At 31.7% G+C, this 18,110-nt stretch overlaps 1 protein-coding gene across 3 annotated transcripts in view; it reads right to left on the reverse strand.

Moving 5' to 3' along the window:
* Positions 1-18,110, reverse strand: part of LOC130896662 (transmembrane protein 272-like) — a 53,818-nt gene that overhangs the window by 6,884 nt on the left and 28,824 nt on the right. The window contains exons 4-5 of one of the 3 annotated variants that reach the window (XM_057804908.1): positions 4,944-5,011; positions 3,297-3,361 (exon numbers count right to left, since the gene is read on the reverse strand). The exons of 1 other annotated variant lie outside the window; for it this stretch is intronic. In XM_057804908.1, the coding sequence (XP_057660891.1) occupies positions 4,968-5,011 (44 nt within the window). In that variant the 3' untranslated portion in view covers positions 3,297-3,361; positions 4,944-4,967. Of the gene's footprint in view, positions 1-2,955; positions 3,362-4,943; positions 5,012-18,110 lie in introns of those variants that run through there. One more of the 3 variants, XM_057804907.1, reaches the window with a different exon arrangement.

Raw genomic sequence — 18,110 nt, forward strand, 5'->3', positions numbered from 1 at the left:
ACGGACGGAAGACTCCACTGAATGATCATATGATATCTCGTCCGACAGGAGCGCCTTTCTGGTCAAATTTTGAATTATAATTTACCGTCTACAAGAGGACAGTTTTTAAGCTAAGCTCCCATAGGAGATGGTACTCCTTACCTCTACCCTTTATAGGAATTTTAAGTGATTTTAGAATCGTTAACGAAACAAACTTTATTGTGACAATAAAAGTTATTTTAATATCATAAACTAACGGAAACTCTAAGAGGGCGCACATATTGATATAAAAAATCATTATTTGAAAGATTTAGTTGCCAAAAAGGAGTTACTGATTGAATATTCAACTGATCAAAATCGTGTAAATAAGAAGAGATCAGTTCAGTACACTTAATCTAACTTCTAGTTGTCAAGTAGTTAATACGCTTTATTACTTTTTCTTTGCTTTAATAATAAAGTATATAAGTTACAAGTTGAAATACATAATCTTATTTATTGTTCTCATGTACCAATAACAAAAATAACAGTAACAACACCATATATGTAATTAAATCGACACTGGACGGAGATCAAAAAATATACCATGTGTTTCAGATCGTTGATCAAATACTCTAGGAATATAGTAAGTATATAAATAAGAAATGAATTAAGAGTTGAGTAAAGGTTATAATAGGGTAATCATGTATGTTCTCTCTTCATACTTATCATATTTTCCACACACTTTTTTCTATGCTCTCGAGTTCTACAAAATATTAGAAATATTTTGTAGGATGAGAAAGATATAAAATAAGAAGAGTTTATAACTGTCAAGAAACCAAAATTTTATCCCACAGAAAAAATAGAAAATCAAAGTTTTAATAAATTTTTTTTTCTCATTTTCACTTTATCTTCAATATTTCAAATATCTTTTTTTAAACTAAAGATTCAAATTTTAAGATTTCAGAAAAAGACTTGTTTTTTTTAAAGTAATAGAGCTAGATCCCTTTGGACCTCTTCAATTTAATTTTGTTATATTTCAAGATTTCTATTACAATTGTTATTTTACAAATAAACACCCCACAAAAATGAATATTTTTAAATATTTTAAATGTGTTGCCTTTTTTTCGAAGTTTATTATTAATACGAATTAAAACACCAATAGATATCTACGCCTTTTGCAACATTTATTTTATATCAGTTTAATCTAAAGTTTCATTTACCAAAACATAGAAAATTGTACAATACATCTATACGGAAGGCTTTTAAACAGGTTCTGGACGTATCCTTGCGGCATGTTTTCCCAGAAGTTAAAAAGAACATTTCAAAGATCATCTAGTGTTCTTATTGGTGCCGGATGTTTCTGATTTTGCCATCCTAGATGGTCCCAGACATACTCTATTGGGTTAAGGTCCGGGCTACGTGCAGGCCAATTCAGAGTGGGTATCTCGACCTCTTCTAAGTACTGCCGAACCACTCTAGCAGCGTGTGGACGAGCATTATCGTGCATTAGCACAGAGTTGTCACCGATATGAGGCATATTGGGCACTACATGGGGTTCTAGGATAATGGTTATGTATCTGTCAGCATTTAGTCTTCCATCATTCACTGGTATTAACTCCGTGCGACCCTCGAAAAAAATTTTTCCCCAAACCATGATAGAGCCATCACCAAAGCTTTCAGTTTGACAAAAATTAACCTGATCGTGCCGTTCACCACGTAGCCTATATACTGCTACACGCCTATCTGATTAATACAGACAAAATCTTGATTCATCCGTGAATAAAATATTGGACCAATCTTGATTATTCCAATTTGCGTGTTCTCGAGCAAATACTTATCTTGCTACTCGATGTTCTCTGGTAAGGCGTGGACCTCTAGCTGGTACTCTGGCTCGTATACCTGCTTCTCTCAGCCTATTTCGAACTGTTTGTAGGCTTATTTGGACATTACGAGCAGCCAACAGATCTGTTTGCAGCCTTCGAGCGGTGGTATGCCTAATTCTTAACGCCGTTAACCTCAAATAACGATCATCTACTACCGAAGTTACTCTTCCGCGGCCTTGTCCGGGTCTTTTGGTTAGCTGCCCTGTTTCTTGGTAGCGAATAACAACTATGGACATGGTGCTTTGTTGAACTAAATTACCCCAGCGACGTATCTTTGACTGCGGTCATCTTGTATGAGCGCGATGATTCTAGTGGCTTGTTCATTCGTCACATGTCTTGTTAAACGTTGAGGCACATTCATTATTAACAAAATAAATTTAAATTTTCATTATAAAATAACATAATTTGCTTAGAAATTTCTCGTTCTCAATGCATTCTCCAATACTCGAGCATTATTGCTTCCAAAAAAAATTGTTAGAAATTGTGATATTTTTTGCCCATGATAAGAAACCAGAAATATCTATTAAGTTGATATATATATATACAGATTGTCCCAAAAAACTAAAATTAAATATTAAAAATATCTTAAAATAGGTGATGCCTATTGTTTGGTGAAAATGGAAGAGAATTATTAATCATGACTGGCGAAACTATTAATTCCACTATCTACTGTCAACCCCTGTCACGATAGCGCTAGACCGCACATATTTTTAGAGACTTAGTGCATGTACCTGGCTTGTCCTTTCTCCATCGGACTATCATTTTTTTCGGTATCTGCAATGTTTTTCGTTCGAAAAGGTTTATCATTTATTTAAGGAAAATATATGATTATATATGTCGCAGATACTAGAAACGTAGGAGGGTACGAAAGGATTGGAATATGCAATATCACCGGCTGGTTAATTTCGGTAGAAGAAATGGTGCAGTGTGGATTGGTTCATAAAAATAATACAAGTAGTTTTATGAATGTTCCCTGACATTCACATCATTGTTAGACAAATAAGTTTCTAGTGTGTGAAAAGAATATTAGACAATATTTCTTTCAACATTCACAAATGAAACAATTCATAGTACTAATAGTAAGATTTTTTAATAAAAAACGACACTATTATAATTTAATTGATTTTTGCATAAGAATATGTAATTTATTTTTATATTTGGTATCATTTCCAATACAATATATGTTTTAAAATAAAATGTAAGCTCGTTAAAAATACTCCAATATTATTAGTTACAAATTCTTAGATGTATTCATAATTACAACTACCGTCACTCTTCTCTTCCTTTTTTCAAGTCTTCGTTTTCTCCTGCTTGTGATTCAACATCGCAATCTGCACATTTACTGAGACAATATAAACAGCAAGCACAACAGATCAAAGCTCCAATTAAAGCTAAAAGTATTCCCGATAATACTATTGTAATATAAACAAAAGCAAATAAGTAGGCCGTTTTCTGACAATATAATGGTCCATCCGTTTCGTTATAACTGGGAGGATATTCTTTGTATACCCAATATGATCCTAAAAATATAATTTAAAATGATGGTGAACACCACCGAGAAAGTTCAGTTCACAAAATATTGTCAATAATTTTAATCTATTAACAAAATATGAAGTGATAGGATAGATTGTTAGTATTCTAAGCCATGCTAAAATATGAAATGTGAAGGTGTAGAGAAGTTGAGCATGAGGTTCTACTAAGTAGTGATATGCTTGTAGACGCACAATTAACGAAAAGTCTTTGTAAGAAAAGATTTTATTTATGCTGCAATACCCTCATAGTTCATAGGTGTGGGCGGCCGTTGAAGCAGTTAAGCACATAGGCCTTCAGATAGGCTCGTCGTGCCCCACTTGACGTTGCCAAAGACCGGTGTCCTTTGAGAAGCCGATCAGGCGCTTTGGTTTGAACCCTTTGTTCTTGTAACTACCCTCTACAACAAACTTGAAGTCAGTCATCTTTTGGGCAAACAAACATTTAATTAAATACTTCATCTATCTCATCCTCCTTTTTAAAGCAACGACTACGTCATTTTATATAAAAGAAAAACCAGAAATCACACATAACAAAATCAAATTAATAAGGTGAATATTCCTTGACTGTTACATTATTTGGCTGATCCAAGAACATCGAGTTAACTTTTTGTGAAGTACTAGTACTAATTGAACGTTGATCATCAAGCTTATTTGTTTTTACTAATCCTGTTCGACAAAAGAAAACTGGTTGCTGGTGTTAGTGAATATTTGTTCATCCACACACATGGATGTCCTAACAGGTAGAAAAATCATTAATACCATAGTATGTATGTTCTATCATCTGCTTCTATATTAGAAAGAATACGATGTTCATTTAATATTTCTAATGTTCTCCGTAAATCGTTAAGCGTTTGTGGTACTCAAGAAGTAACAATTTTTTTCACATCACTAACTGCAGAACAGGGCTTGCCAGCAAGTACCTCATCACCGAGCAATATACGTTCCCTTTTAAATTTGATATACCAGCAAAACATATTTGCTTGTGAAGGACTTTCGCCACCAAATGTGCGTTGAAATTTTTAAAAACTTTGATGTTCTCATGACCTTGAAATTTGCGCGTATATTTTTTCGTAACAAATTTATATATCGATGGCAAATCATATGTACACCACTGTTTACTCGTGGTATCTCAAAATATACAAAGTGGCTCTCTTATGTGATTGATGGAAGCAGTGTGAACTAGTTTATATGTGATAGAAATTATCGAAAACAACAAGAGGAATTAAAATTACAGAATCATGTTGGGGTTATTTATCTATTTCAAACAAAAACCATTATGATATTAGAGTAGTGAAACATTATAAAGCGAAAAGGGACGTAATTAATAAAGGTTTTGAAGTATATTTTTGTTTTCTCTTGAAGTAAACGATTAGAAATGATTTGATCTCAACATTTGAATACTGCTAAAGTAGGAATATGATTTCATCTGCACTAAGCGATCTAGATAAGCTGAATTGAGTAAGCGAAATCTTTCTCTTTGGTGTTTATATTGTGAGTAGGTGTTCATAGATGGCATGCAGGATATTATGAAAATTCTAAAAAATATATAAAATAGAGTAGATATACTTATCTGTAAAACACTAGACCATGCATATTATATTATAGGACTAATTCTATTGTGCCGTCTTTGAGCTAAAACTATTGGTGAAGGAAATGTTTCCAGAAAGTAAAACTATTCAGAAAGACAGAAGAGAAGTTTCAGAGAAATAAAAATACCGTGAAAAATATATAAGTGAATAAATGATCCAATTCTCCTTTAGTGAATATTATGTTTTTTATAGTAAATTCTTGATGTTTCGATCTTATTTCGGTAAAATGTGATATTGACAACTATGAAAATAAATAATAATAATAGTTATTTTTCTTCAAGCGTATAATAGTATCTATATTATCTTCGGCAACACAGATCGTAGAAAACGGCTGACGCCCCGGCAGTGCAAGAATCTGGGCTCAACAATAATGATAGCCGTTTACTCCTAGTAATAGACTAAGAGCCAGTGCCTGCCAGACATACGTTAAAGTATAAAAGCTGAAAATTTTTCTGCGTGTTCTCACTGGTGTAGGGAACAATGTTTGGGGGTTACAAACCTTGAGTAACGGTGCCTTCGGTAGGTATCAGGTAATCAAGGTGCGCAGTACCTGAGCTCTCTCACGTTAAATTATAAAAGCTGAAATTTACACAGAGTGTTCAAATGACCATTCTAAGTAATTATTCAAAAGGCCAGACCTATCCGAAGGGTCTAACACTCCGCCAGACGCGGTAGAAGGTCAAATGCACTGAGAGAGCATTGCTCAGGTACATGAATGCATTTAAGAGAGTATTCCTGCAGTTTAAATTTTATAATTAATAAAAAATTTATGTGAATATTACTGAAAAATTGTCATACAATAATTTTTAAATAACCAGACATATTCAAAGGGTTAAACACCCCCTTAGACTGGATAAAGCCCAGCTAGAACTATACATGAGAGAGCATCAGAAAACTGTTAAGTAAAGTGAATTTAATACGAAAAAAATTATTTATTCTGTACATATAAATTAAATTAAATTAAATTTAGATTTTTTATTTATTAATATAAGTAAATAAATTAGATTTAGCTCAATATTAATTAGTAGTATAAAGTCGAATGCATCGATAGATCATATCGATAGATATGTTACTTATGTATATGACTTAATGGAAAAAAAATATTTATTAGTATTTTTGAATTTTTCAGTAGTTTTAAAATAACATAAAATATACATAAATAGATATGTTTTATTTAATAATCATGACATAACTTAAAAATTCATAATAATTTAATAGTATTGAACGAAATTTGACTATAATATTTTACATATTATTTTATATATTTTTCTTGAGAATTATTTTGTAAGAATATTCAAAAACTTAGGTCTATTTGAAGGGTCTCATATATTCCTTGACACTGTAAAAGGTGGAGTACAAGCGAAAGAATGTCTTCGTGTACGTGAATGCGTATAAAATAGTATTAGTGGGTTTTAGAGATGACGAAATATACAGGTATGGAGTAAATGCCTATTTCACAGTACACTCTGAACAGCTGGACAATTTCGAGGGTCTAAAATCCCTCCAAACGTAGTACAAGGTCAAAATTCTAAATGTCTTTTTGGGGCACTAGGTTCAACAGATGCCAGTATACTTTTGACTCCGAAAGTTGAAGGTAGTGTTTCGAAAGAAAATTTTAGGAGCAAAATTGCAGTGAAATAAGTTTATAATCATGGAAGAAAATGTAGATTGTGTATTTTGTCATGAGAGTAGTGGAAATGTGATTTTATTTCTTGAACAAACATTGAAAAAGTGTAAAAGTATATTAAAATCACGACAAAAATATAAACTTAAATATAAAGATGTGGTTTTACCAAGTGGAGAGATGGAAGGTGGTTACCATAGAGAGTGCTACAAGACATTTACAGCACTGATGAAAAAATATTATGAAGATCCAGACGTGAATCCAACACCATCAACATCGACGGATGAATCTACCAGCTCTACTACACCAAGATCATCAGAAAAAACTTTACAATCTGTAGAACAAGAGGCATCAACTTCAATGACCCACGAGGTTTTTGAGAATGTAAGTGATCTTGATTCAACCTTAGAAGAGATTCCTACCGAAAGTGATGCAAGTATTGAAATTAGTTGTAAAATTTGCGTGTTTTGCAACCTTAAAAGAAAAAAACATCGATCTAAAGTCCAACCCCTTCATGAATCTGAAACAGAATCATTGAAATCCTCAATAATAGATTTCGTTAAAGAACGAGAGGAACACAAAGATTTATACAAGAGATTAATAAGTTATTTTGCTCCAAAAATATACTATCACACTGTATGTAGAGTCGATTTCAACAATAAAATTAAATTATCAACGAAAGAAACAGTCGAAACTATTTGGCATGAGCGTCGAAATTGTCATCAAAGAGCATTTGAAGAAATCCGTCAATACATACAAGAAAATGTTATTGATAAAGGTCGATGTTTCTTTTTAACTTCCTTACATAGACATTACATTGAGTTGTTAGAAACTGATCCAAACGAAAATTCAGAAAAAATAGATTCTACATTTACACCTCAGCATCTTCAAGATAAAATAATTCAACATTTTCGTAATAATATTAAATTTATAACCACACACAATAAAAAATTAATAGCCCCAAAGTATCTTTCAGTGATCGATGATAAATCATACGAACATTTGCAAGATGAAGATATTTTACAGAGAGCTGCGTTGCTTCTAAGGAAAAAAATATTAGCTACTAAACCTCAAAAATTACCAGCAAAAATTTCAACTCAGGATCTTATAAACGGAGAAATCACATTACCAGAAACATTGTTAGACTTTTATCGTGTCTTGCTTAACGGTTGCAGTAGTCGAAAAAATAGTACAAAACGTTTGCGTATTGCTAAGTCATTCAGCGAAGATGTTGTTTATGGAATTTATAATGGTAAAATTAAAACTTCGAAGCATATTCTTTTAGGTTTAACTTTAAAAAGTTTGACAAGCAGCAGGAAAATAATTGACATTGTCAATCGATATGGACATTGTATTAGTTATCAAGGAGTTGAAGAATTGGAAACAGAGGTGACATATACTTCAGTAGAAAAGTCGACTCTCTTACCAGAAACTATTAAAAAATCTTCAGAGCTATGTACTGGAGTAGCTTATGATAATTTTGATCGGTTTGTCGAAACCAGAGGTGGCAAGGATACACTTCACGACACGGTAGGAATCATTTACCAAAACATTACTTCTGATATTGTCGAATCTTCGGATTCTCCATGTGTAAACGATGATCCCTTACAAAAACGTAGGAAAAGAAGAACTTTTGAAGCGATAACATCAGAAATTGTTTCTTATCCTAAGAAACCGAAAATGACAGATACTTTAGAGTCAACTGGTAATAACACACAAAATTCTTCACCCAGAAATCTTAAATTATATACAAACATAGATATGACTTGGATGATAAGTCATGCTTTACAAATACCTGATGTGCCTATGTGGGTTGGATTTAATAGTCGGATTGATGACAATAATAGTCCAAAACAAATAATCTCTTATTTAACTCCAATTAATTCATCACCAACAAATACATCAGTCGTTTTAGAGACAATGAAAAAAAGTTTGGAAATTGCAGAAGAATTAAAACAATCTTATATCCAAGTGACATACGATCTCGCAATTGCAAAAGTTGCTTTGCAAATTCAATCAACAGAAAAACCTATGTTTGATAAACTATTCATACATTTAGGACCTTTCCATATTATGATGGCATATTTTAAAGCTGTTGGAAAAGTAATAACTGATTGTGGACTAACTAATGTTATGGTTGAAAGTAACTTGATAGCAAATGGATCTTTGAAAGGATTTCTGGAAGGAAAACATTTTAACAGATGCAAAAGATTGCATCCTCTTATGGCACTGGGGTTGGAGGTACTGCACTTTCAATCGTTTTTGCAAATGCAAAATATAAAATTTACTGATGAGATGATAGATGAAATAAAAAGATTACAAAGTTGTAAAAAGTCAGCATTTAGAATCGAAAATGATAAAATTAAAACAATATATGAAGACTATTCACGATTCAAGGAACAAACACTCAATGGAGAACATGGAAAAACTTCTCAATTTTATTTAATCTATATCAATTTAGTAAATTATTATTTAACATTGTCAAGAAGCATCCGCATTGGAGATTTTGAGCTGTTCAAATATGTTCTACCAAAAATCACAAATTTATTTTTCACATGTAATCAGCCAAATTATGCTCGGTGGACTGTCAAATACTTGGATAATCTATTGAAAGTCAACGAAACTCATCCTGGCTTATCTGATGAATTTAGAAAAGGATTCTTTGGAATCAAGAGAACCGACAAAACATTTTCACAACAACCCATTGATTTAGTTTTGGAGCAAACAATCAATGCAGATGCTGCTAGAAGGCTTACAGGAGTTATACATTTTACAAATTCGATCTCTGCTCGTCAACGATGGGCTCGAAGTCATGATGTGAGAGCAACAATAATAAGTCATGTTTACGAACATTTAGGTTTACAAAAACAACAGGATGTTTCAGCAGATTTAGATAATAACAATATTAAAAATAGTATTACACAATTGCAAACGTTTATTACCACTTTTGATAAATTCATCAATCCTTTCAGCCAAACAATACCTACAGATCAATTAATCAACATTTCATCTGGTAAAGCAGCGTCTAATGAAGTAGAAAATTTTCTTTTGAATTTAGAGAAGATAGGCGATCAAGGAAGACATACTTTTATAACTGAATGTCAAACAAATATTAGTAGATTTGAGAAGAGTATTAAAAAAATTCCATTCAACAATTTTAGTTGTGATTATGAGAAGAATAAGAAAGTTCAAATAGGAGGTAAAATACAAGAAATAAAGATCCAGCGAGATTTATTTGGACGTATGCTTGGATTATCAATAGATTTTAATATCGATATATCTAAAATTCTCTCATATCCAATAACACCAGTGCCTATGTCGATGTGTCATCTAGATGGTACTATTTGTAAAACTGAAAAATCTGCATTAATGAAACATTTGGAAAAAGGAATTGAACACCAACCACCTCCTCACATAGATGTAGTGATAATTGATGGTTTCTTCTTATTGCATACTATGACAGAAGTTCCAAAGACGTTCGGGAATATCTCCAAAAAAATGTTACAAAAGTTTTGTAATTTTAATGCATCGCGAATTGATATAATATTCGATCAATATTTCACGCCATCAATTAAAGACTACGAAAGAAGTCTCCGTCAAGAATTTTCAAAACTGGATTTTACCATTAGTGGACCTGATCAAGTTCGACCCTCTGATTTCACAAAAGAATTGAAAAACTCGAAATTTAAGGAAGCTCTTATTGATTTCTTCATATCACATTGGGCAAGTGATGAAGTTGCTCCATTAATTGGCAATAAAGTAGTTAATGTTAATTTCAAACAGTGTCATTCGTTCGTTACCAATAATGATGATAAAGTGATATGCAACATACTTGAAGATCTTACATGTCAAGATCATGAAGAAGCAGACACAAAAATTGTATATCATCTGTGCAACATCGAGTATGAGGCGAATATCGTTATTAGAGCTAGCGATACTGACATTGCTGCTATAATACTTGGTCATATGGATCATATCAAAAATGAAAAATCACAGGTATGGATGCTTTCAGGAACTGGAAATAAAATGAGATACATAGATCTCACAACAATTCATAAAAATCAAGGAAATGTAATATGCAAAAGTTTGCCTGCACTTCACGCTATGACAGGATGTGATTATAATCCTGCTTTTTTCAAAAAAGGCAAAATCAAGCCTTTTAAATTGTTGAAGAAAAAAGAAGAATATCAACAACTCTTTGCTAATTTTGCCAATGTTGATTTCTATAATGAAGAGGAGAAAACTATCGCTTTCAACACGGTCCAGCAGTTCATCTGTGATTTATATAATGTAGCAGGCATAAATGATGTAGATGCAGCGCGACTCCAATTGTTTATTGATACCTACACAGCTGCAGATGTAAATGAATCATTTCAAATAAAATTAAGAAATTTCGACGCGAGTAATCTACCACCTTGTAAGAGTGAACTCATTCAGCACGTTTTAAGAACAAAATATATTGCAAGCATTTGGACCAATGCTCACTTAAAGAACCCTCATATTTACAACCCAGAAGATTATGGATGGATAATCAATGATGACAACCAATATGTCTTTAAATGGTTCGAAGGCGATCAATTACCGAACTTCGTCAGTGATGCACTTAAAACTCCATCAGGTACTTTTTTAATCAAAAGTTAATTTTAATTCAATAGCAGCTATGGATCAAATAAATGTGTTTCTTTTTTACAGAAATATCAGAAGGAGACAGTATTGAAACCAATGAAAGCAATCAATTACATGACTGGGAAAATGATGAGGATTATGGAAATTATGAAGATGACGATGACAACGATGAAAATAAAGATGATTAAATATATTATAATATTAAGCATGAATAATGTATATATATATATGTATTTACTAATTAATATTGAGCTAAATCTAATTTATTTACTTATATTAATAAATAAAAAATCTAAATTTAATTTAATTTAATTTATATGTACAGAATAAATAATTTTTTTCGTATTAAATTCACTTTACTTAACAGTTTTCTGATGCTCTCTCATGTATAGTTCTAGCTGGGCTTTATCCAGTCTAAGGGGGTGTTTAACCCTTTGAATATGTCTGGTTATTTAAAAATTATTGTATGACAATTTTTCAGTAATATTCACATAAATTTTTTATTAATTATAAAATTTAAACTGCAGGAATACTCTCTTAAATGCATTCATGTACCTGAGCAATGCTCTCTCAGTGCATTTGACCTTCTACCGCGTCTGGCGGAGTGTTAGACCCTTCGGATAGGTCTGGCCTTTTGAATAATTACTTAGAATGGTCATTTGAACACTCTGTGTAAATTTCAGCTTTTATAATTTAACGTGAGAGAGCTCAGGTACTGCGCACCTTGATTACCTGATACCTACCGAAGGCACCGTTATTCAAGGTTTGTAACCCCCAAACATTGTTCCCTACACCAGTGAGAACACGCAGAAAAATTTTCAGCTTTTATACTTTAACGTATGTCTGGCAGGCACTGGCTCTCACTCTATAACATAATGTACTATTATGTATCAAGGCATTCTAGTCATACTTCTTGTCACGACGCTGAAGATAAGATGCCGAAGCGTTGTGCCGATACAGCTGAAAAATATGATTATTTTTTAAAAATAATAGAAGAGTTTCAATTATTCGCAATGTTAGAAGGTTGTAAGCTGGTTGACATATGATCGTCTGCTGTCGAACATGAAGCGGATGGCAGTTCAGTTACTTCAGTGCCTAGACACAGAAAAGGGAGATTTCTATCGAACGATCGGCATTAATGTTTCGCTTTACTGTCGATTTCAAAACAAAAATTCTTTTCATTTTTCTAATCTATTTTCTAAACATTGACATATCTGTTCTAAATAAATAGCATATATAATGGAATGTATACTCGTATATTCCTTATATAATATTTTGATGATGTTATTTTGCTATTTTGTTGACAAATAATAAGTTAATCAGAAACATTTATTTTTGCGCCTTAATTCTGGCTTCATACAACGTATTGTTGTTCCAAGCGGCTCTCTGAGACCTGACAAGAAGGTTTGCGAAGCTAAATTGTTATAAAAGTCCTTCTTTAACAATTTATTATCATGTGTTGTTTCATTTAACTCAACGTAACTGCGAATTAGATTTAAAATTTGTAAAATTCTGTCATCGAAATGTTGAGGCCTCGTCTCTTTGATCTGCAAAATTTCTAGAAAGGTTGACCTTAAGTGATATTCAAGCAGTGACGTTTTGAATACTTACAACCAGTTTAGCATTATCACGAAGTTTAGAAATTAGGGAATTAATCAAATATAAATTTGGTTTTCTCTATTATAAAAATTATTAATAGGTGATTCGCATACGGATAATACAGATAAGTACCTATTGAGTTCATTAGAGTTACCGTCGAACTTTGGTACCCAGTTTAAATAGTCTGCTTTGAGTTCTGCCATATTATTACAATTATATTTGGATTTAATATTTCTTTTTTTAATCTTTTATTGAATCTGGAACAGCTTTCTTTCTCTGGTCTAGAAAGATTGATTGAGTCAAAATCACTGAATGAGTCAATAGACATATAATGCCAAAGTTAATTCAAAATTGCTTACAAAAATATTATGAATTTGAGCCTTTCCTTATCTAAAATATAAGGGTGAACAGTACCTTTCCTTGGGTGTGCACTTCTTACATGGCTGAGCACTGTTTGTCTCAACTTTCGACGCTAGACGTTATGAAGTCGTCGTAGTGGTCCTCTATGGATAAGATTCTTGATTTATTGGGAGCTACTCCACCGCGAACGCCTCCACTTACGAATAGCGACACCGGGTTCAATTTCCAATTAATCGTTGAAACAAAATTGTTATGTTCGATACGCGACAATTATGGAAATCCAATCTGATTGCGCCAGTTAAATGACCTAATTCACAACTTTGAAAAACTATTTATTAACATAAAATATAAATAAATGAAGAGTTTCAATAATCTGACTACTGTTTTCGTTGGATATATATGACTATATATGACCATCTATTCAAGATTATGTTCTTTTAAATACTGATTCTATTGTATACAACAAAAGCTATAATTAATTATATTCATGATTTTTCACCATCACATTAATATAAGACAGAAATAAAGTAATCCGAGACGATACGTAGATACGTTAATGGAGCATAAAACAAGAGACATATTGTATAACTTAATATATGGTTCCCATCAGAAGTGCCGAGATAATTAGAGTTTAATTTTAATATTCATGTGGTAGGTGATCAATTGATTGATTGAGTTATCAAAGTTGTCAATGTCAATTATGTTTTGACATGACTAACGAAATAAGATCGAAACCTCAAGCATATTGTCTTCAAAAAAATACATTGTTCATGGAAAACGACCCAAAACCAAGATCATTTATTCACGAAAAATATTTATAAAAAGTCTGAAGAAGTTAAATACCAATATCAAATATTGTAACGAATAACTATGTTTTTGATGTAAATTACATATAAGCTTAAAATAGAAAAAAGTCATTCATATCTGTTAAATGCGAAAGATACTGTATAAGAAAACAAGTTGTCTTTATTTCATCGTTCTTTTAGATTTTAGCCAATATATGATTGTATTTAAAACATTTATCAAAGTTGAAACTTGGGCTTTTAGCTTTTTCGTCTTTCCAACTTATCTTCGATAACTTCTCAAATAACCCTAATGGTTATTTTCTGTCGAAAACATACCAGCGGCATTATTTAATGTACATTTCGTAGAGTTTTCTGAAATAATTTATTTAGGTTTCACGTTTATCTACTAAATATGAAACTGATGCTTCCGAGTCAACATTGTTATTCAATGTCTGATACTGACAGAAAAAACCTCAAGTCATATTTCAAATCCTATTGTACGAGTATATACAGCGCAACATCCTTCTAGAGATATATTCGCAATCTAGTTCCCGAGTTCTCAGAAACTCTGGTAACTATGTTAGCAGCAAAAAGGTTAAATCTTGTTAAAAGCTTGCTCATACAAATTTCGCCCTATAAGGTGCCGCTTGTTTTGATTCAAATACTTTTTGGATATACAGTTATCAAAGCTCCGAGCGAAATTTTTGGTATAATCCAGCAGTGCTTCTCTTTGATTTCCTCCTTATTTCAAAACTTACTGTCGATTGTAGGAGCATTTCCATACGCCTTAGAAATGCCCTTTGTTTAAAAGGTTCTTCTGTCTTTCAGTTTTTTTATTCTTGGGTAATTAGGAATCCAGACAAAAGAAATTGTACTATGCTTTCCCATTTTCTTCGGCTTTTCCACGTCAGCTTTGTGTCAGTAACATAATTTACGGCTTTGATAGTTTGATTATGAAAGTCGATATGGTACATTTTTTCTACAACACAATCAGACAGAAACTCAGCTGCTGGTTGAATGTTTATGGAAAAAATAATTTAGCAAGTTGTGAACTCTATAATAAGATATTTGGTTAAAATCTTTAATTTTTATAAAAATTTGTTTCATTTGGTAGATAAAACCCTGGTTGTAACTATGGCTGTATTTCTTTTCGATTAATAATTAGGTATATGAAAAAGTTACTAATAATCAAGTAGTTCGACCAAGTATCAGGTGTATGATTTACGAATATAATCATTATTCGATTTATTTATTGTCAATTAAAAGATATAAAAAGAAGGATAAAACTGACAGTTGCCGTCTTTTAGTTACATTTTTAATGAGATTTTGCTCTTGAACTTGAAATTTTAAATTAAAGAAATTCGATACACTTAAGCAATATTATTCTAAAATAAACATTTCTGCGGCATTTGAAATGTTTATCGTACAGAATAAAAATACAGTGAAACTTAATCTAAGATTTAAAATGTTTGGGTAAATAACAGACATAAGTTCATGTATAAATTATAAATATAAACACAAAATTTGTTTATAAAGACTAAATTTTGATAATTGGTTTACTTTTATTCTGTTTTTCCACATTACCCACAATTTCTTTATTTGTGTATTTAATAGTGGTTTATCAAATATCTTAAGTATTAGTTTTTAAACGAAGAAATTTCAATACAACAACTTTAAGTAAATAAATTCCAATCTATCAATGTAAATTTCAATAGAACGTCGTGATGGATTAAACCAAACCATTTCACTCTTTGTGCACCCTACTTATTAGAATCGGAAGTAATCAGTAATCCAACAGAAACCGGAGAGGTGTATGTCAAAGCATCGACTTATTAAAGATTAAAGACCAGCCCAAATGATTTTAAATTGATGCCAACGCAGTGCAAGAGAGACAACATAAGGAGGATAGAGTTAAAGAGGGCAAAAAAGGAATATTTCGTTTGCTTATGGTTAATTACGAAACTTCATCTTTGAGTTCCTTTAAGTGCCCTTTGTCCGTTTTGAGTGATTTTTTGAGAAATTTTGTTTTTCAAGTTGAAGTTTGTGCCACAAATAGCATGTAAGAAAAAAGATGCAGAATAAGAATTTAAATTTTTCAAATAAGAATGTTAACAACATCAGTAATAATTCTTTTTCTCACAATAAAAATTACACTTTTCTAATCATTGCAACTCAAAATGATTATGTACCTTTATTTTAAATTATCAAAACAATAAATAGCTAGTGGCTATAAGAAGAGACAATTTTATACCAAGTACCTATACACTTAGCCAACGTGTGGCCTGTAGCAAATCGGGTCCCTGGGTTTGCTTTAGGTTCTCAAGGTTATGGTATTAAATTCAGCTAAGAGAATAAAAACGAACATATGTGTGCAAGAAAACCCTGAGCGGCTATGGAGGAACACGTATACCTATCTGAGTGCGTGTAATGATACCATTTTTTTAAATAAATTCCCTATATTTTATATTACTTTTACGAATCGAGTTGTTTTTTTTAAACTTTGGATAATAAAATAGTTCAGATGTATATAATTTGAAATATTTATTACATATAATCAAAGTTACATAAGAACCAACAATTTCGTCACTGCCATGAAATGCAAGACCTCGTTCTGTTGAAAACTTTATTACTGCAATGTTTTGTAATATGAGTAGCTTCCAATACGTTTGCTCAGTCTCAATTTGGCTGACAAGTTGAGAATCATCACGCGTATTCTTTCTTTTGAGGTTATCGAGTTTTATATGCCTTATGGGGCATGCACGAGATTTTACGCTTATCCAATTATTTTTCAACTGTCTGACCGAGACAGGCGTTAGTGTACGGGTTCCCCCAATTCGCGGGGTTCTTAGCATTTGCTACTCTTGCTCCGGCACTGACTATACCGTGATTTGTGATATAATTCTATTACATTTCATCTTCACATATTATGTTTTACAAATGCCAATAATATAATATAATCCCTTATTTTTAAACAAGAATAGTAGATTTTGATGTACAGGTGTTATGAATAATATTATTAAATTATATTCGTTTTTAAATTTATAATTGAACTAGTTGGCTATATAAAGGAGAAAATTTGAATAAAACCAGGTTTAGAAAATGGCAAGATTTTATAGAAAATATTATTTACTCCTACTGTTCATACCTTTTTGACCAATAGTTAAATTACCCCTATTATTTTATTTATATATAACTTATTAATAGAATGAAAGTAAACGGTATTCTTAATAGTCCTACTTATATTTCACATAATAGCATAGCTTTTTACCCTCTTTAGGTCTATCTCTAGCTCGACCGTCTCTTTCTAATGTTGGTACCTCGGAACTACTTGTGAAAATATAGGTAAGGCAGGTCCATAACCTTTAATAGGTCTATGATCTAGAGCTGTTCCGAAATAGTTACGTTGATTTGAAGTACAATTCAAGAAATATTTGTCTATGGAATATTTTCTTAATAATATTGTTTACACATGAATCAAGTTTTGTATACATTTTAATCATAACCTGAGCATTTACGGACTCAAGATCCACAAGAATTGAAGTTTGGATGGGAAATTTGGGGACTACATCATAGGGTTGTTGGAAAACTAAATGGAAATAAAAATATAAATCATTCCTACAAATTTATCACTTTAAGGAAATATAGTTTCCGCAAGAAATTGTTCTGCGTGAAATGAAAGTGAGATTGAAAATTATTTGGAAAATATTTTCAATAATAGAATCATTTTTCATGTGATCGAATCAATTGGCCTCTCAAATTACTATATTTATTTTCGAATAATTATTTTATTTGGGATTACTTTGTGGTTCTTTGAGGAGGGCCAGATTAATTGAAAAGTAATCAAATATTTTCAATAGCCAAAGATTGTGTACTTTTTAAGGTTGTCGACAAAAGGTAGGTTGAAGGTTGAAATTAGATAGAGAATGAGCTGTATCAAAAGAAAATTATTAATAATCTTAATAATAGGGGGACGGATGTATGAATGATTATTAGAATGGTGTATGAGAGAACGAATGGATCGCTTCTTATCCAGTAGGTTGAATCAAGTAGGATTGTAATTCGAATAATTGCAAAACATCTGTGAGATATGTAACTATCTCTGTACAAGAGATTTGGATCTTTTTTAGATAAAAGCGGTAAACGATAAGAGAGTT

Source organism: Diorhabda carinulata, chromosome 7, assembly GCF_026250575.1.
Source record: "Diorhabda carinulata isolate Delta chromosome 7, icDioCari1.1, whole genome shotgun sequence".
In the NCBI taxonomy this organism is placed as follows: Eukaryota; Metazoa; Arthropoda; class Insecta; order Coleoptera; family Chrysomelidae; genus Diorhabda; species Diorhabda carinulata.